Source organism: Dendrobates tinctorius, unplaced genomic scaffold (assembly GCF_039654945.1).
Source record: "Dendrobates tinctorius isolate UK_male_01 unplaced genomic scaffold, ASM3965494v1 ptg000138l, whole genome shotgun sequence".
Lineage (NCBI taxonomy): Eukaryota > Metazoa > Chordata > Amphibia > Anura > Dendrobatidae > Dendrobates > Dendrobates tinctorius.
In genome coordinates this window covers 7,342,424-7,359,921 of record NW_027361806.1, presented here as the reverse complement: position 1 = coordinate 7,359,921, position 17,498 = coordinate 7,342,424, and the positions used below count along the sequence as shown (strand labels likewise).

Sequence of the window (17,498 nt, the reverse complement as noted above, 5' to 3'; positions counted from 1 at the left end):
CGCCAAGGCCTTGCCTCGGGAGAGTAGTCTCTTCATCCGTAGTTTTTTCAGCAGATTTGCCATTGTTGGACTCCGGATGTGGATCTCATGGCTTCGAGACTAAACAACAAAGTTCCTCAATTCATCGCCCGAACACGAGATCCATGCGCCATCGATGCGGACGCCCTAGTTCTGCCGTGGCACCGGTTTCGGCTCTCGTACATCTTTCCCCCTCTTCCCTTGATCCCGAGGGTCATCAAGAAAATCAGAACAGAAGGAGTACCGGTGTTTCTTGTCGCGCCAGATTGGCCGCGCTTGGTACGCAGAACTGATTCAACTAGTCGCCGACGTTCCCTGTCGACTTCCAGATCGCCCGGATCTTCTCTCTCAGGGTCCGATTTACCACCAGAACTCCGGGGCCCTGTCTTTTTTTTTTTTTTTTTTTTTAAACCAGTTATTTTTTATTTAGGTTTCAAAAGATTTTAAACAATAAACAGTGGATATCAATATACATGTAACAATTCACATATCTTGTAGTAATACAATCAAAGCCATCCCCCCCTCCCCCCTCACCCAATACTCCTTGTGCCGGGTATACTTGAGAGTCTTAGCAATCATATCACCGCCATCCAGGCGGACCATATTTTTTCGAAAGTTCTTTCACCATGCCTTCGCCTGTAAATGCTTTCCTCTAAATGCATTACCGTACGTGTCTGAGCAATAAATTCCCTCCTAGTGGGGGGTTCTGAATCCTTCCATTTTCGTGCTATTAGTTTGCGTGCCACATACAGCAACCTCGCTATTGCCACTTTGTAATGTTCTGAGACAGGTATCCCATCCACCTCCCCCAAAACACACAGCACTGGATTCCTGTCGAGCGTACATGCTTAAGCTCTCTCAATTTTGTTGATAACGACCAGCCAGTATGCCACCAGCCGCGGACACGACCATAGCATGTGTAACAGTCCGGCCTGGTCTGTGCCACATCTAGGGCAGCTAGAGTCTCCCCTCAAGCCTGCCTTGAATAGGACCAGCGGTGTTTTGTATGTTCTATGTATTATATATAACTGGGAGAGCCGTGCCTGCTCGCTTAGAGAGATCTTCGGGACATATTCAAGAATAGCCTCCCATTGTTCTGTTGTGAGGGTACCCACCTCCCTTTCCCATTTACTCTTTGCAGTGAGGTGATTGTCCCCCCAGATAGGAGTGTAGTAGATCATGATATATGCTCGATATAACTCCCCTCGTCCCTCCCTTCATACACACAAAGTCTAGTACAATGTCGCCCTGAACCGTCATGGCTCCCAATCTACACTGTGCCCTCCAAGCATGTCGAAGCATATAGTATTGAAACCCCCATACCGAAGGCAAATCAAATTCCTCTCTCAATGTCTCAAAGGTCTTCAGGTCCGTTCCACTCTGCAGCTGGCACACATATCTCACTCCTTTCGCCTTCCAATTGCCCATTTGACGCAGCTTATTAAGTTCCGGCAGATGCTCATTGTCCCACACCGGTGAGTACCTAGTCAGCTCATCCACCCCTTTTAATGGTGTCCCATACCTTCTGAATCATGCCTATGGTAGGATATGGTGCTCCCAGTTTCTTAAAGGTACCATCCTCTAGACCCTGGATAAGTGGGCGTCTCCCCGTCACATGTACCAGCACCCGGTGAGCTGCTCCTCCACAATCGAGCTCTCTCCGTCCCCTGACATGCTGGCCCTGTACTGCCAAGAAATAGACCCATGGATTTGGTGCGGCCAGTCCTCCCTCTTCCTTTCCTTTTTGCAGAGTTCCAAATTTAATCCGTGCCTGCTTCTTGCCCCATATCAAGGATCTGAAGATAGAATCAATGCCCCGAAACCGTTTTTTTGGTAGCCATATTGGCGAATTGTGCAAAACGTACATTAGTTGTGGCATAAGGACCATCTTAATCAGGTTAGTTCTACCCGTTACCGTTAAAGCCAATTTGCACCATGCACCTATTTTCCCTTTAAATTTCTCTAGCAGAGGAACCAAATTCAGACCCGTGAATCGGGACAGTGGAAGAGCTACCCATATCCCTAGGTATTTAAACTGTGAAACTAGCTGGAGTTGTTTCCCCCTCTCATCTATCTCCTCCGCTTCTATTGCTCTATCCACAGCCATGACATAAGACTTGTGCCAATTTATCTCCAGTCCAGAAATGCTCCCAAATTGTTTAATTACATCCATCGCGCACCCCAGTGTCTCTCCTGCACTCTCCAAAAACAACAGGATGTCGTCGGCATACAATGATATTTTTTCTTCCAGCTTCCCAAATTTAAATCTGACCACTCCCCTCTCAGCTCTGATCTTGGCCGCCAGGGGCTCCACTGCCACCGCGAACAATAGCGGGGACAGCGGACACCCCTGCCTTGTGCCCCTATGCAAGTCAAACATCCCGGACTGTTCTCCATTCACCTTAACTACCGCCTTTGGGGATGAGTACAATAACTTCACCCAGGCCATGAACGCGGGGCCGAATCCCATCAGTTCCATGATTTTCCATAAGTATTGCCATTCCACGCTATCAAATGCTTTCCTAGCGTCCAATGACATCACTATTCTCCTGCCACCATTATCAGCAGGCAGTTGCACATTAAGAAATAATCTTCTTAAGTTAACAGCCGTGGAGCGGTTAGGCATAAAGCCCGACTGGTCCTCGTGTATAATGGTATGCGCAACCCCGGTGAGCCGGGTGGCCAGGATCTTAGCGAGTATTTTGACATCCGTTGTCAACAACGAAATGGGCCTGTACGACTCCGCATCCATGGGATCTTTTCCTTCCTTCGGCAGAACTACTATCACCGCTTCCTCCATTGATCTCGGCAGTGCCCCCGTCACTAAAGCCTCATCAAACACAGAGTTCAATTTCGGAGCCAGCAGTTCCACTAACTCCCTGTACACCTCCCCAGGTAGACCATCAGCTCCCAGTGATTTGTTATTGGGCATAGACAGTATTGCACATTCCACCTCCTCCACACTCACAGGTTCTTCCAACCTCAACCTATCTTCCTCAGACAATTTAGGTAGTGAAATGCCTTCCAAAAAATTCTCCACATCCCCCTCTGTGTCCCGTGCTCTCGAAGTGTACAGTGCCATGTAATATGCCTTGAAGACCTCCAGTATGTCCTTTGTGTCTGTCAGAGTCGCCCCTGTTTGATCTCTCAGTTTATACTCCCTGGAAGACTCCCTCTGTGCCGCAGATATCACCGCCAACAAGTGACCTTCTCTCTCTCCTTCTTCAAAGAATTGGGCTTGCTGAAATGCCCTTTTCCTCTCAGCTTGTATCATGTGCAGTTTATCAACTGCCTCCTGAGCCAATTTTAGTCTGTTGTGAGCTTCACTCGTTGGCGCCAAAATCATGTCTGCCTCCGCTCTTGTCAGGTCATCCTTTATTTGTTGATCTGCCAATTTAGTTTTGGTCTTACACCTCGCAATCTCACTTAAAAAAAAAAGTCCCCTCGTAAATGCCTTCATGGCATCCCATACCGTTGTGGCCTCAGTACTCCCTTCGTTCATTTGGAAGAAGTGCTCTAGCTCTTTGGTTATGCCACCCATGTCCACCACTTTAAGCCACGTCGGGTGAAGACGCCAACCTCCCCTCTGACCCTGAGCAGATCTCACCAGAAGCGTGACCACCATAGGACCATGATCCGAGAGAGTCCTCTGTAGGTATTCCACCTCCCCCACCATCCCGTCCATAGCGGTATCCCCCAAAGCCAGGTCTATCCTCGACAGTGTTCCATGTGTTGCCGAATGACATGAAAAAGTCCTCTTACCCTCATTTCGTACTCTCCACAGATCTACCAGCCCAAGTTCCCCTACATACTTGCCAAAGGCAGTCATCCTGTCCTGCCCAGCTTCCGTACCTGCCGGTCTTATTTTATCCCAATAATCATTCATAGTATTGTTAACATCTCCCATAATCAACAACGGAGTCTCCCCCCATCTGCCCGTCAGTTCCAGTACTGCTTTTAGTTTCTTTTTAGAGTAAGGTGGAGGGATATATAAAGCCACTAAAATCATTTTGTGTCCGAACAATCTGCAAGCAATCCATACATACTGCCCTTCACTGTCTACATGCACTTCCAGCTCTTCATAATGTGTGTTTTTGTGTATTAGGACTGACACCCCCCTGGAGTACGAGGAATAAGTAGAATGATATGTCTTTAGCATCCAGGCTCTTGACAACCAGTGCATAGTGTCTCTAGTGAGATGTGTCTCCTGCAAGCACGCGATCATAGGTTCACAGGATTTGATATGATTCAGAACAGCCGCCCTCTTAACCTTATCAGATATACCACGTACATTCCAACTTAACATCCGAACAGTACGGTTACTCATTGTGCATTAGAAAGAACAATCCATCATCATCAAGTAACATCATTACATTGTGGTCCCAATCATACCCAGTCAAACAGCATGAAAACCCCCCATCTCCCTAAAAATCCACCCCACCCACCTCCCCCCATCCCTCTCCGCTTCCCCTCCCCCCACCCTTCCCCTTTTGCAGTTGTCACTCTTTCCCCAACATGAGAGTGGGAGCTCAAAGAACCTGAGCAACTTCTCAGTATTCCGCACTTCAACATGCGTTGTGTCCTCCTCCATCATTGGTAGCCTCTCCGCCATTTTGTCAACAGTATGCATAGTCCCGAACCATTAGTCAAACAATTAACCATAATACGTAGATCCCAGTGGGGAGTTCTCCCCCCTCCTCTGCGCTCCTATTTCGCAGAGTAAAGCAGCGCCACGACCCTGTCCAGTGATCAGTCTAGCAGGGTCATGTGGTCATATTGCCATTATCTTCTCTCAGTTTGCTCCGGTTGCGCTCCAACCTCGAAGCAGCCTCAACCGGTGACGGGAAAAAAATGACCTTTCCAAAAGCTTCCACTCTTAATTTAGCAGGATAAATTGTAGAGTATTTCAAATGCAAAGAGCGGAGCAGTTTCTTCACTTCGCCATACTGCAGTCGCAACTTTTGCACCTCGGCTGAGTAATCCGGGTATATTTCGATTCGTTTGTCCTCCAGGTTAAGATCTGTCAACTTTCCAGCCTTTCGTAAGATAGTGTCCCTGTCTCTGCAATTCAGGATTCTGGCTAGCATCGTGCGAGGTCCATCTCCCGGCACTGGGGGTCTCATGGGTACGCGATGGGCACGCTCCACCGCAAACACTCTCGACAAGTTATCAGCACCAAACTTGTCCAGCAGCCAGGTTTCAATAAAGGCTGTGGGGTCAGCACCCTCATCTCTCTCAGGGATGCCCACAATGCGCAAATTGTTCCTAAGTGACCGGTTTTCCAGGTCATCATTTTTATTGGCTACTACCGTGATCCTCTGAGTGTGCTGTTGTGTCTTTTGCACTGAGGTTAAGTGATCTTCTGTTACACCAACTCTGTCCTTCACCTCAGTTAATCTGGCTGTAACTTTCTGCATAGATGTTTTTATGCCTCTCATTTCTTCTTTCAGGCAATTCACCTGCTTTGTTAGAGCAGTTAAGGCAGTCTTGCAGTATAAGACAGCTTGGAATACATCCCGCAGGGTGGGCTCTGCTACATCTGCACTTTCAGCTAACTGCACAGTGTCACCATCCCCCTCTTCCTCCTGCTCCAGCTCTGCATTCAGCACAGGCATCTCCTCATCGTCTTCCTCCTCATCTCTGTGCTTCTCACTCCCTCCATTTCCTTCTTCATCTGTCTCTATGCCCCTCACATACTTGTTCAGCCGGGCTGAGACTTCCAGCCTCTGTGCATAGGCTGTGTTTCTTCTTCCCGCCTCCTCCTCTCTCTCAGCACCATCTTGGACTGAGGCACTGCTGCAGGCTCCGGCATCTTTCTGCCTTTTGCGGCCCATGTCTGTCTCTCTGAGTCTGGCAGAAGCTCGCACCTGACTCCTGGGACCTTCAGACATCTGATCCTGGTAAAGGAATTAGCTGGTTTGGGCTCTGTGCAGGATAATAGTGGCTAATGGTGGCAGAGAAGCACAGCCACCCGACTTCTCACATCAAGAGCTAGGCCCCGCCCCTCCCGGGGCCCTGTCTTTGACGGCGTGGCCGTTGAATCCTGGATTTTAACAAAGGCTGGGTTCTCTCACGACGTGACTTCCACAATGATGAGTGCTAGGAAGCCCGTGTCCATGCGCATCTATCATCGCACCTGGAAAACCTTTTTCTCGTGGTGCAAGGATCATGGCCGATCCCCTATGGCGTTTTCCATTCCTACTATATTGGAATTCCTTCAATCCGGACTAAAGTCGGGCCTCACGCTTAGCTCGCTCAAAGGCCAAATTCCAGCCTTGTCGGTGCTATTCCAAAGCAGACTGCCACCAAACCTCAAGTCAAGACTTTCTTTCAGGGAGTTGCCCATGTGGCGCCTCCTTATAGAAGGCCATTGGAACCATGGGACCTTAACCTGGTTCTTGGGGCCCTACAGGAGGCTCCCTTCGAACCCCTCCACGACGTACCACTGATTGTTCTCTCTTGGAAGGTGGTCTTTCTCGTGGCAATTGCGTCAATCAGACGAGTTTCAGAATTGGCAGCTCTGTCCTGCTGCCCCCCGTCCCTGAATTTTCATCAGGACAAGGCAGTTCTCAGGACGTCTACATCCTTCCTACCCAAGGTCGTATCCTCTTTCCATCTCAATGAGGACATTGTTTTGCCTTCCTTTTGTCCGGCACCAGTTCATCGTATTGAGAAAGCCCTCCACACTCTGGATGTGGTTAGGGCCCTGAGACGGTACATCTCGCGGAAGGCTCCCTTCCGCAAATCAGATGCCCTGTTCATACTTCCAGAAGGGCATAAGAAGGGTCTAGCCGCTTCAAAGGCAACGCTAGCCACATGGATCCGCTTGGCGATTCAAGAATCCTACCGTGTCAGGAACGCCCCTGTCCCAGCAGGGATTAAAGCGCACTCTACCCGCTCAGTGGGCGCCTCTTGGGCCATTCGGCACAAAGCCTCGGCAGTACAGGTCTGCAAGGCTGCGACTTGGTCCAGCCTGCATACTTTTACAAAGCATTACCAAATTCATTCTCAGACCTCTGCGGATGCAGCTCTCGGCAGACGCATCCTGCAATCGGCAGTACCTCAGATTTGACTCAGTGGTACATGAGGGTATTAGCAGATATATGATCCCCACCCAGGGACTGCTTTAGGACGTCCCACGGTACCTGTGTCCCCCAATGAGGCGTAGGAGAAATAGGGATTTTTGTGTACTCACCGCAAAATCCTTTTCTCCGAGCCATTCATTGGGGGACACAGCACCCACCCTGTTTAGCCTACCGGCTCATTGTAGCATCTTTATGTTGTGACATAGTTATGGTTATTGTTGAACTGTTTAAGCTCCTACTGCTTTTTTCACCGAACTGGAGAAATCTCCATCGAGAGGGTGTTATACTGCAGGGGAGATGTTAACTTTTTTTCTGGTTTACTTAGTGTCCTCCTAGTGGCAGGCAGCATAACACCCATGGTACCTGTGTCCCCCAATAAATGACTCGGAGAAAAGGATTTTACGTTGAGTACACAAAAATCCCTATTTTTTCATTGAAAGCTCCGCATCCTTTGTTTTCAAGGTCTCTGCATGCTGTCAAACAATGGAAACGTCCTTGTTTATATCCGGGAGGCCTGTTCCCACAGCTGATGGTTTGTTGCATTGTATTAATTTGTAAGATTAGCGGCAGTGTAAATTCAAGACGAAAAAAATAGCGTGACGGCAACCAGTTTTGGTCCGTGTTTTAGGTTTTACCATCTGTTTCATCTGTCTTTTTCATGTATGCTAAAAAAAATTGCATAACTTCTCCATTAAACAGGTACAGCACACAGATGGCATGACTTGGACCTCTGGTCTGTCTCCCCTATGGAGGTGCGTTGGCTTTTATTGTGTCTTTTGATAATACGTTCACATTTGTCATTGCAGACTTTCCCGGGGATGAGAGTTACCAGCCTTATCTTGCTGCCACCATGCAGTTTATACCAGGGCACTTTGCTTGCGACATGGTGTGGAGTACAGTGATTCACATCCACCCCCGACTGAAGATGGGACCCAACATGGGGGTCTCCAGAGGTCAGTATCCGCTCCCTTATGATCTGAGCTTGTGATGCCATGTGGTAGGGTGGGGAGCATGATATCTTCTGTCTTGCGTCCCGGTAGCCATCCAGTCCCTGCGCTCCGTGCTCAACGCCTTCTCTGTCGTCAACCGCAAGAACATGTTCGTGTATCAAGAACGTGCCACCAAATCCGTCTTCTACCTCCGGTGCGTATGGCAGAGCGAGTCGTTACAATATCCCATATTTACTAGACTAGGGGCCCATTCATCTCTCCTGGGATGGAGGAAAACCCTATAACCGCAGATCTATATTCCATACACCTAAAAAGGTGGGATCCTGCATTTTTATTTTCTTTAAAAAAAAAAAAAAAAATTAATCTTTGTGCATTTGCCTCCTTGAGATCTCAATTATGAGATTAATTTCTCCATAGATTATTACCCCAATGCCACTAACTTCGTCTCCTTCTACTTTTCAGGCTCTCTGAGACGTCTGGCAATGGTCGGCTGTGGGACCTGGACTCATCCCAGTCTATGATGTCTCGCTCTTTGGCTCTGTCCCGTAGCCAAGAACCCATCTTCACAGAGGATATGATGGTGAGATGGAGCCATGCAAAGCCCAACACTGGAGATCAGATCTGCATGGTTTTTATTTCTTATGTTTGTCTTTATTTTTTTAGGGCAGCCGCTTATCGCTAGAGCTGACGTCTTCTCGGAGTACAGACACTACGAGGCCTGTGGGACAGATGGATAAGCACATTCTTCTCCTGGTCCATGGCGTCGGAGAAGCCGGTGAGACAAAGAATGGAGATTTTCATCCTGGTTGTTATGACTATGACCTGGTTCCTCTATAGAAGTATATACAGCATTTCTAATGAAGAGGGAAGCGTCCATATGGTATATTGATATGTATCACCATGTCTGCAGGGTCCGAGATCACGGATGATTTGGTGAAGGTTCTCCGGAAGCGCCTGGACGAGGCCACGCTGGACATCATTACTGTCATGCTGCAGAGGAATTGTAAGCTAACTCCGGCTGATGTAGAGGTGAGAACTGGCGCCCCAGAGCTACAGGTCTTGTTTGAGGCAGGGCCTCCGATAATAGCCTTGGTTATTTATTTTCCTAGTTTATCCAGCCGAGAGGAACGCCTCCGACAGAAGTCCTGCAGTACACCATTCCCCAGGCCTCGCTACCCTGTCTGCAAGCCATGGCCTATTATCTGCGCCAGAACCTGCTCATCTTCCTCCACACTCCCAAGTACACCGATAGTAATGGGGAGCATCACTTCCAGGTGAGGGGCACGTAACTAGTGGCCTCCACAGTAATCGTATAGTGGATGTATGTGGAAACTTCCACTGGCTGCTCCACTACGATACTAATGGGCAGATGATCCTAACAATGCTGATTTTTCTGCTGTGTGATCACCTCTGTCTCGGCTGATATTGAGTTCTGACTTTGTGTTTGCAGCATTATTACCACCACTCGCTCCCGGAGCTGGATCTATTCCTGTACAATAAGCCTGGTGGACAGGGAACCGGAGGGAAAGGTAAAACAAGTTCACGTCCATGAGTAATCACAGCCATTGTCTTACTCTGTTATCATCCGCCAGTCCTAAAATTGTCTAATTTTAGTTTTAGCAATTATTCCATGACTGCTTGTGTTATTAGTTTCTCGTGTTCTCGCCAGACGCCTGCTTTTTGCAGTACAGTTTTCATGCTTCCTCTGTTTGTGGTTTAGGTATCGGCTGCATTGCGCTGTCATTTGTAACTCAGCACGGCGCTCTGGTGACGCAGGCCTATGGTGAGCGGGCCGGACCTCCTCTCGTGTGTCCGTCTACTACATCTCATCTGCTCAGTGTCAGCACCTTCGAGTCTCTGACCAAAGTCAGCAGATTTACTCCAGATGCAAGCGCCGCCGGCTCAGGTAGAGAGTGATGCAGCCCACTGTGAACGCCGGTTATCATTTGCTGTTTTATGACTCCATATTTATTTATTTTACTTTCAGCACCTATGACTTTAGTACGATTCGATGTCTGGGAAAAGGGAAACATCAGCTCTTCCCAGTTGTCTGAGCGTCTCTCCAATTCATTGCGCCATGCGCTCTGCGACGTCATCATTGAGTTTCATATCCTGCAGATGCCTCTCTGTGTGGATCCGATGAGCCCAGGAGACCTAGAAGCACCAACGAACGGTAATCTCCTGAATACCCTGTGCTGATTAACCGCCTCAGGTCTGCAGCCAAAACTTTTGATGTTGCTGCTTTTTAGAAGGGAACCAGTCAGCTGATGGCTTTTCCCCTGTCAGGTCTCTCGAGAAGAGAAGGACCTGGATAAACTTGGACTTGTCATCCTAGTCCCATCATCCCGGCCGCCCTTCCAAAACATGTTATCTCTGAAATGCCGATGCATAAATAAGCTGACAGGTTTCCTTCAGAAACCACTTCTTTTGGAAAGATGTGATCCCCAGGTGCCCCCTAGCAGAGCCAGATACAAGCTTTGTCAGGACATGCTTCAGCAATATGTCCCCTTCAAAGTTTTTTCACTGCACAGGGGCGTCCATGGATAATCTCTACAGTCTAGCTCCATTGAACCACACATCTAAGCTCTTGCCATACTATTGTCGCCTTTAACTCGTAGATCTTTCCAGAATTCATCCTTTCCTCAACCCTCAAGTTACTAAAATGTTAGTGCCCTCATCTCCCGCCTGGACTACTGCAACATCCTCCTATGTGGCCTCCCTGTTAACACTCTCACTCCTCTCCAGTCCATCCTTAACGCCACTGCCCAATTAATCCATCTCTCTCCTTGCTACTCCTCTGCTTCTCAACTCTGCAAATTCCTTCATTGGCTCCCAATTACCCAACGTATCCAGTTCAAATGACATGCGTTTACCTACAAAGCCGCACATAATAAGTCTCTTCCATGTATCTCCAAAATAATCTTCCGATACCTTCTTTCACATAATCTCCGGTCCTCCCAAGATCTCCTTCTCTTAAGACTCCACATTTATTCTTTACTCACCCAATTACCTCCAAGACTTCTCCCGAGTGTCCCCCGTCCTCTTGAATTCTGTGCCCCAGCATGTCCGATTATCCGCCACACTTGGAACTTTAAGATAGAACTTGAAAACCCATTCTTCAAGAAAGCTACAGCCTGCAATGTCTCAAGTGCCACCTCAACACCACCTGAGCTGCTGCAACCCTCAACCTAAGGTCTCTTTCCCATTATCCAGTAGACTGTAAACCTCCAAGGGAAGGACATCTCCCCTCTGTACCAGTCTATCATTGTTAGCCGTGACTGTAACTTTATATTTTGTATGTAATCCCTTCTCATGGTGCCCCAAGAATAAATAATCTCTGCTTGTGTTTGGCTCCAGGAAAGGGCCCCTCTCAGTCTCTCCCAGATATGAAGGGATTGGTCCAGTCGTCCAGCACGCCTCGACCGGCCCCTGTAAACCTTCCTCCATTAGTGTCTCCCTCCAGCACAGAACCCAGTACCCCTCCTAGCCGGGCCGGACGCAGGAGCTTCTGGGATATACTGGTAAGGACGCAGCAATGTATCATCCACAGCAGAATGTTTAAGGCTTTATTAAAGTGTGTGTAGCCTTTGCAACCATAAATTTGTTTGCATGCAGAAAATATGCTGTACCATGTGTTACCTTTAATTGTAGAGTAAGCCTGACAGTGCGGAGCTGGGGCCCCCAAAAACCACAGACGACATAGTCTGTGAACGAACAGAAGAACCACGAACGAGGCGGCGGCACAAGACAGAAAGTGTAAAAGGTCCAAGTTATCCAGACCGGCCCGGGCTCAGCCTGGAGCATGCTCAGAGGTAGCGTCTCTTCTCTGCAGACCCCCAGGATCTCGTGTGTCCAGAGTCCCCACTATCCTTATATCTGTCCCATACAGGAAGCGCCAGACACAGCTGGATGAGGGCGACGTGGGCACGCTGCACCCGTTATACAGCCACACCTGCCTGCAGTGGATGAACTTCATGAGTCAGCTGGGTATGTGCACGAGACACTAGATCTTCATTTTTTTTTTCTACTCCTTTGCAAAATCTCTACCTTATGTCGGTGAAGTGATGCCGGTTATTCTTCATGCTCGGAAGCCAAAGCCTGAGGCTCGTTAGTGTATCAGTGCGCTGGCTTGTAACAAACCTGGTATCCGCTTTAGTCTGGATTTGATCTTCTTGGGTCTTTAGTCTTTAAGTTAAAGGGGTTGTTTGCTACTGCTAAAGTGCCCAACCTAAAATAGATACTCTCCACCGCCGATGTCCGCATAATGCCTTTTGGCGGTCACAGCGGGTCAATATTCGTGTGGTGCATTGTGTAACCACATCGTGCATATACGGCAGTACCATGTAACGAGATCGCAGCCACTCATGGAGTCCCCAATAACCAAACCTCCTGCAAACACGAGTTTTACGTGTCATGATTTTGTTTCTGTCCCTGGTGAGGGTAAAAGCACCCATACACATTAGCCCAACGTTGGGTGATAATGGCCCTTATTGACCTGCAGATATTGCCCAATCCCGGCCATCTATTGTGCTTGGGGGCTTAGATCTTATTCCTTTCCCCATGCAGGGTGTCCGTCCATGCAGCTCAGCTCCGCACAGACTGTTTCTCGGTTCCTTCTTCCATCCGTTCTGACTGAACTTTTCAGCATCATCACATCCCTGGCCAGCGACACCAGCGTCCGAGTGTTCGAAAAATGCAAGTAAGTTCATTGTAATGCTGTGAATGAATTCAGATGGCTCTCATTATTTAGACTTTCTTCATAGTCCTCACATAATCTTCATTAGGCAATTGCTGAAATCAATAAATATTTTTCTTTTTATCAGTGGCCCAGAAGGCCCGGCGTTTGTGCCTTTTTGCATCAACCAGAATAGCCCCTCTCAACCCGCAGCAGCTCGGGAGCTGATCCTTCTGGGACGTAACTTCCGCCAGTGGAGATACAACACTGAACAAGGTTAGTTTTACTCCCGATTTATAAAACTGGGGTCTGTCTTTTTATATAACAAAGTAATATGTGTATATATAAAATGAAAACGTATTAATGGGATGTCCCTGTGTGTTGCCTATATAAATGTTACATTGCAGGATAAGTACTGATCTGAGTTATAACCTGTATTATACTGCAGAGCTGCACTCACTATTCTGCTGGTGCAGTCACTGTGTACATACATTACATCACTGATCCTGAGTTACATCCTGCATTATACTCCTGAGCTGCGCTCACTATTCTGCTGGTGCAGTCACTGTGTACATACATTACATTACTGATCCTGAGTTACATCCTGCATTATACTCCTGAGCTGCGCTCACTATTCTGCTGGTGCAGTCACTGTGTACATACATTACTGATCCTGAGTTACATCCTGTATTATACTGCAGAGCTGCACTCACTATTCTGCTGGTGCAGTCACTGTGTACATACATTACATTACTGATCCTGAGTTACATCCTGCATTATACTCCTGAGCTGCGCTCACTATTCTGCACTGAGACCACACATTCCTTATCCTGCACTAATCCTGGGTTACATCATGTCTGACACCTCCTTTTATGTAATTTGTGGGTCAGATGTGGATGATGCTGTAGAATTCAGATGATGATTTTTTTATTTATTTACTCCCAGCTCATATGTGTAAGGATTGGGAGGATGATGAGGGTGATGAGGAGTTGAAACCATGTACGTTTTTGTCTTTGCCACCAGCACCGCATCGGGTGACTGTTGTAGTATGAGACACACAGATGGGTGCACAAAAGTAATTCTCATAAATTTCCATTTCCAGACGGCTTTATTGGCTTTTCACAAACACTCTTGCATCTTAAGTGTATGACGGAGGTTTTTTTCGGGGCTGAAGTGTTCTGAATACTGCACTTGGACATAACAAACTCAATTGCTTGTGAAATGGAGTGGTAGAAATCGCCTGCAGATCGTGCAGGCTGCTATTGCTGCGTCTTATGTGCTTCCTGGGGGTGGTTGTATATTGGAGACGCACAGAAACATCTGATATTCTCTGAGAAATGCTATGAACGCTTTGGCACTGAATTGTTTTTATTGTTAATTTGCTTCCTAAATGCAAGGATAAGTTACTTTCTATATCTCATTCATTAAAGATTTTCTACCATTTTGCTGCTGCAGAAAGTCTTTAAGTCCTTTTTATCCATCCGTTACTTTTCTGGAAATGTTACATGTCAATCAGAGCTTCTGCTCAGTTCTGACAGCTCTCTGCTGGCCCATTTTTCTCAATGTTGCAGATAGCAGCCGGTTATGGGGTTTTACACAGATTTACAAAGCAAAAAGCGAGGAGAAAGTATCTACGGTCTCGGGGAGGGCTGACAAGTCGGCTACAGATTAGGAGGAAAGTGGGTGAAGAGGAGACAATTGCAGGACAGAAGCAGTGCAGATACATGAGCTAATAAAGTAAACTGCACCCTGGATAAACGCAGATGTCATATCCAGCCTGTATTACTGGGAAGGACACTCTTGCAATAGAGAAATCTGAAACTTTTGCGTTGTCTGGTTACAAGGTTTCTCCCATTATAAATTCATTTATTTTTTTTTTTGTTTTAAATTTTATGGATTATTTTCATGTTTACAGCTCAAAAAGGATTCCAACGTTTTGAAGCTATGGAGCTGGACCCTGCCGAAAGACCTCCGGACCCGTCTGCCTCGCCACGTGGATTGGTTCCTCGACAAAGGTTCCTAATCATTGACATCCAAGATAAAAAGGTACCGCTACAGAGCTTTGTAAAGACATTCCTGGGTGTTTGACTCACAGCTGCATTTACGTCTACATCTGTCTTCTCGGGCAGCTGACCCTGTACACATACAACTGGTCCCCAGACCTGGGCGCGTCACTGAGCCGCTCCCTGGTACGTCTGATCCAGTGGCAGAATGCTCGGGCCCACGTGGTGCATTGTCTTCTGAGTCAGAAGTTAGGACTCTTCCATCACTACTGTTTTTCGGACCCCGCCTGGCACGAGGAGAGTAAGCAGGTACAAAATGCAAAACTACTGGGGTTTTCTGTTTTTGATATTAAAAATGTATTGGTGTAAATTGAATAATTCTGTAACTTTACATAGAAACGCGGAAATGTATCACTTCAAACTAGAGGCGCACTCCTATTAAATGTAGTGCTTCCAGCTGGACTATACATGGGACATAAAATGAAATCTATGCCTGCTATGAGTTACTGTGGATTTCTGATATGGTTTCTGCTTTTTCTGACCTGAACTACTGCAGATTTTTTTTGCGGGGCATTCGGTCATTTCCCTCGCACAAAGTCCAGTTTTTAGAAAAATGGAAACGCCATCGCAAAAACTGAAGGAAAAAAAAATGCTAAATTTTAGCACAACTGCAACTTGCATAACGTCTGTATTAAGTTTCCTTTTTTTATGCATTTCAATTCCTCAACGTTTTTAAGAAATGTGCTTGCTGTCAATTACTTTAAAACATTCAGAATTTTTTCAGGAAGTCGTAGAACTCCTCATACCATTAACTTAGTGCCAGGATGTGCCGTTACTTTATGCTCATGATTGTGGGTGACCCAGAGGTTGGTCTCTACCGATCACAAAGGGACTGCAGCTCTAATTCAACGTCACTGTTGTCCTATGTACAGCAACACTCCGAACCACCTTATGTGCTGGGAGGTGCCGCTGTCCTTGTTCTCTTGGCGCTGTCCAGCAGTTCTCTGTACAGAGCGGCTGTGGTGCCTCTGTGCACTGAAAAGGCCGCAACATGAATCGCCACTTGGGCCCCTTCTTTCTCAGGATCGGCAGGATACCACTTTAAGCCACGTTATTTATAAGCTCATTATTCATCACTATAAATTTTAATCTTTTTTTTTCCTCTTTCTTCCTTTTCTCAGGATCCCATCCCATTCCTAAATTCAACCTTAGAAATTGATGCTCTTATAAAAAGCCCCACGCCTCCCCCTTACAAGGAGCAGATGCGTCTGGCCACCTCCGGCCGTAGCCTCCCATCCTTGCACTATCCCCCAGACATTGTGCCTTTTGATGAGGTTCTCAGGGACGTCCTACCAATAAAACCCATGTATCTCTCCTCGGAGGTGGACACAGTCTCTCGCCATGGAGCTCAGTTTCTGGAAATTAAAAGTACAGAGAGAAGAGGTGAGAAGGCAAAGCTGATGGGAGTAGTAGTGAGCTTTGCTTTGTGTTGTAGCTCCTGAGGCTTGGGGTCTTTCTGCAGCTCTAATCCTTCTGTATTTTTTTTTTTTCTTTTTCTTTTCTTCCAGAGGTGGAGAAACAACTTAAGATTGAAAATCTGTTTGTGACCTGGCAGCAGAGATCAGCGCAGTCGAACATGCCAATCAGTGTGAGTTCCCACGCACTACTGCAGCCGATTAAAAGCACCTGTACATGTGTGTGTACAGTGCCCCTGTTAGTGCAGATTTGCAAATGTAAATGCTCGCTTTCAGAATGTAATATTGCACGGCTTTTCTGCCGCCATGTGATAATGTGGAGTACCTGGGCACTGTATGAGATAACCTGGGCACTTTGTACATTCTTTTACATTGGCAGGAATAATGATTGATAAATATATATATATATTATATTATATTATAATATATTCTTTCGACTTTCCCCTATTATCCCAATAGTGTTTTGGTTTTTTTTGTTTTGTTTTTAGGCATTTTAAGCTTCCAAATAGTTTGTTTCTTCTCTTTCCTGCAGGCTGCAGACCTAGACACCCTGAAGCAATCTGCCCGGCTGGTGCATTATTGCGCCACTCCGTTGCTTTTTGATCCAGCATTTCAAGCACAAGTCCAAAATGACCAGGGCAGGAGCGAAGGAAAGGTAGGTTGTGATTGTTGGAACCTGTGAAGTAATGAAGGTCTTGGTTTTCTCTTACAAGAGAGGATTAATATTTAATGATATTACTTTTCTAGAAGAGGCATCGGTCTAATGACTCTGGCACATCGGGTAGAGATCGTAGTCACAGCTGTGATTCGGCAGACATGCCTCCCAGCAAAGCTAAAGAAGAGCCCTGGCTGCAGGAGCTGTGCACGGCCTTCATGCAGCAATACATCCAGTACCTGCAGAGCACCGGATTCATCCTTGTGCAGCTGCGTCCTGCGTCGCCCGCTCGCAGGTGAGTGCCCATCATGGCACTGACTTATGACCAACGAGCCCCTGTCCCCGTGCATTTTGGCGGCTCTAAATAGTTTTAACGAAGACTTTTGCAAATCAATTAAAAAATGTGTCTCCATAAAGAAGGTGGCTGGCTCATTTCCTGGGCTGATCTCAATACCCTTTTTTTTTTTTTTTCTCCTTTTTCACATCTGTGTATTTGCAGCACGGCACGGATTAGAGCTGTGGCCTCTTTGGCTCCGGAGAACAGAGCTTCCAAACCAAAAAATGAGGGCAGTCCTAAGGCGAGTCTTTCCCCTCCTTCTGTTAACATAGGAGAGACACGGAAGCCATGAGAGTATTA

General features: G+C 47.0%; 1 protein-coding gene across 5 annotated transcripts in view; it reads left to right on the top strand.

Annotated features, from left to right (window-relative positions):
- SZT2 (SZT2 subunit of KICSTOR complex) overlaps window positions 1–17,498 on the top strand; it is a 143,554-nt gene that overhangs the window by 116,132 nt on the left and 9,924 nt on the right. For all 5 annotated transcript variants that reach the window (XM_073544510.1, XM_073544506.1, XM_073544507.1 and 2 more), the window contains 21 exons: window positions 7,910–8,056; window positions 8,144–8,246; window positions 8,516–8,633; window positions 8,717–8,828; window positions 8,964–9,082; window positions 9,163–9,327; window positions 9,504–9,582; window positions 9,774–9,959; window positions 10,041–10,226; window positions 11,411–11,574; window positions 11,705–11,865; window positions 11,943–12,040; window positions 12,620–12,752; window positions 12,877–13,004; window positions 14,644–14,774; window positions 14,858–15,040; window positions 15,913–16,174; window positions 16,300–16,379; window positions 16,739–16,861; window positions 16,954–17,156; window positions 17,361–17,439. In XM_073544510.1, the coding sequence (XP_073400611.1) occupies window positions 7,910–8,056; window positions 8,144–8,246; window positions 8,516–8,633; window positions 8,717–8,828; window positions 8,964–9,082; window positions 9,163–9,327; window positions 9,504–9,582; window positions 9,774–9,959; window positions 10,041–10,226; window positions 11,411–11,574; window positions 11,705–11,865; window positions 11,943–12,040; window positions 12,620–12,752; window positions 12,877–13,004; window positions 14,644–14,774; window positions 14,858–15,040; window positions 15,913–16,174; window positions 16,300–16,379; window positions 16,739–16,861; window positions 16,954–17,156; window positions 17,361–17,439 (2,960 nt within the window). The remainder of the gene's footprint in view (window positions 1–7,909; window positions 8,057–8,143; window positions 8,247–8,515; window positions 8,634–8,716; window positions 8,829–8,963; window positions 9,083–9,162; window positions 9,328–9,503; window positions 9,583–9,773; window positions 9,960–10,040; window positions 10,227–11,410; window positions 11,575–11,704; window positions 11,866–11,942; window positions 12,041–12,619; window positions 12,753–12,876; window positions 13,005–14,643; window positions 14,775–14,857; window positions 15,041–15,912; window positions 16,175–16,299; window positions 16,380–16,738; window positions 16,862–16,953; window positions 17,157–17,360; window positions 17,440–17,498) is intronic.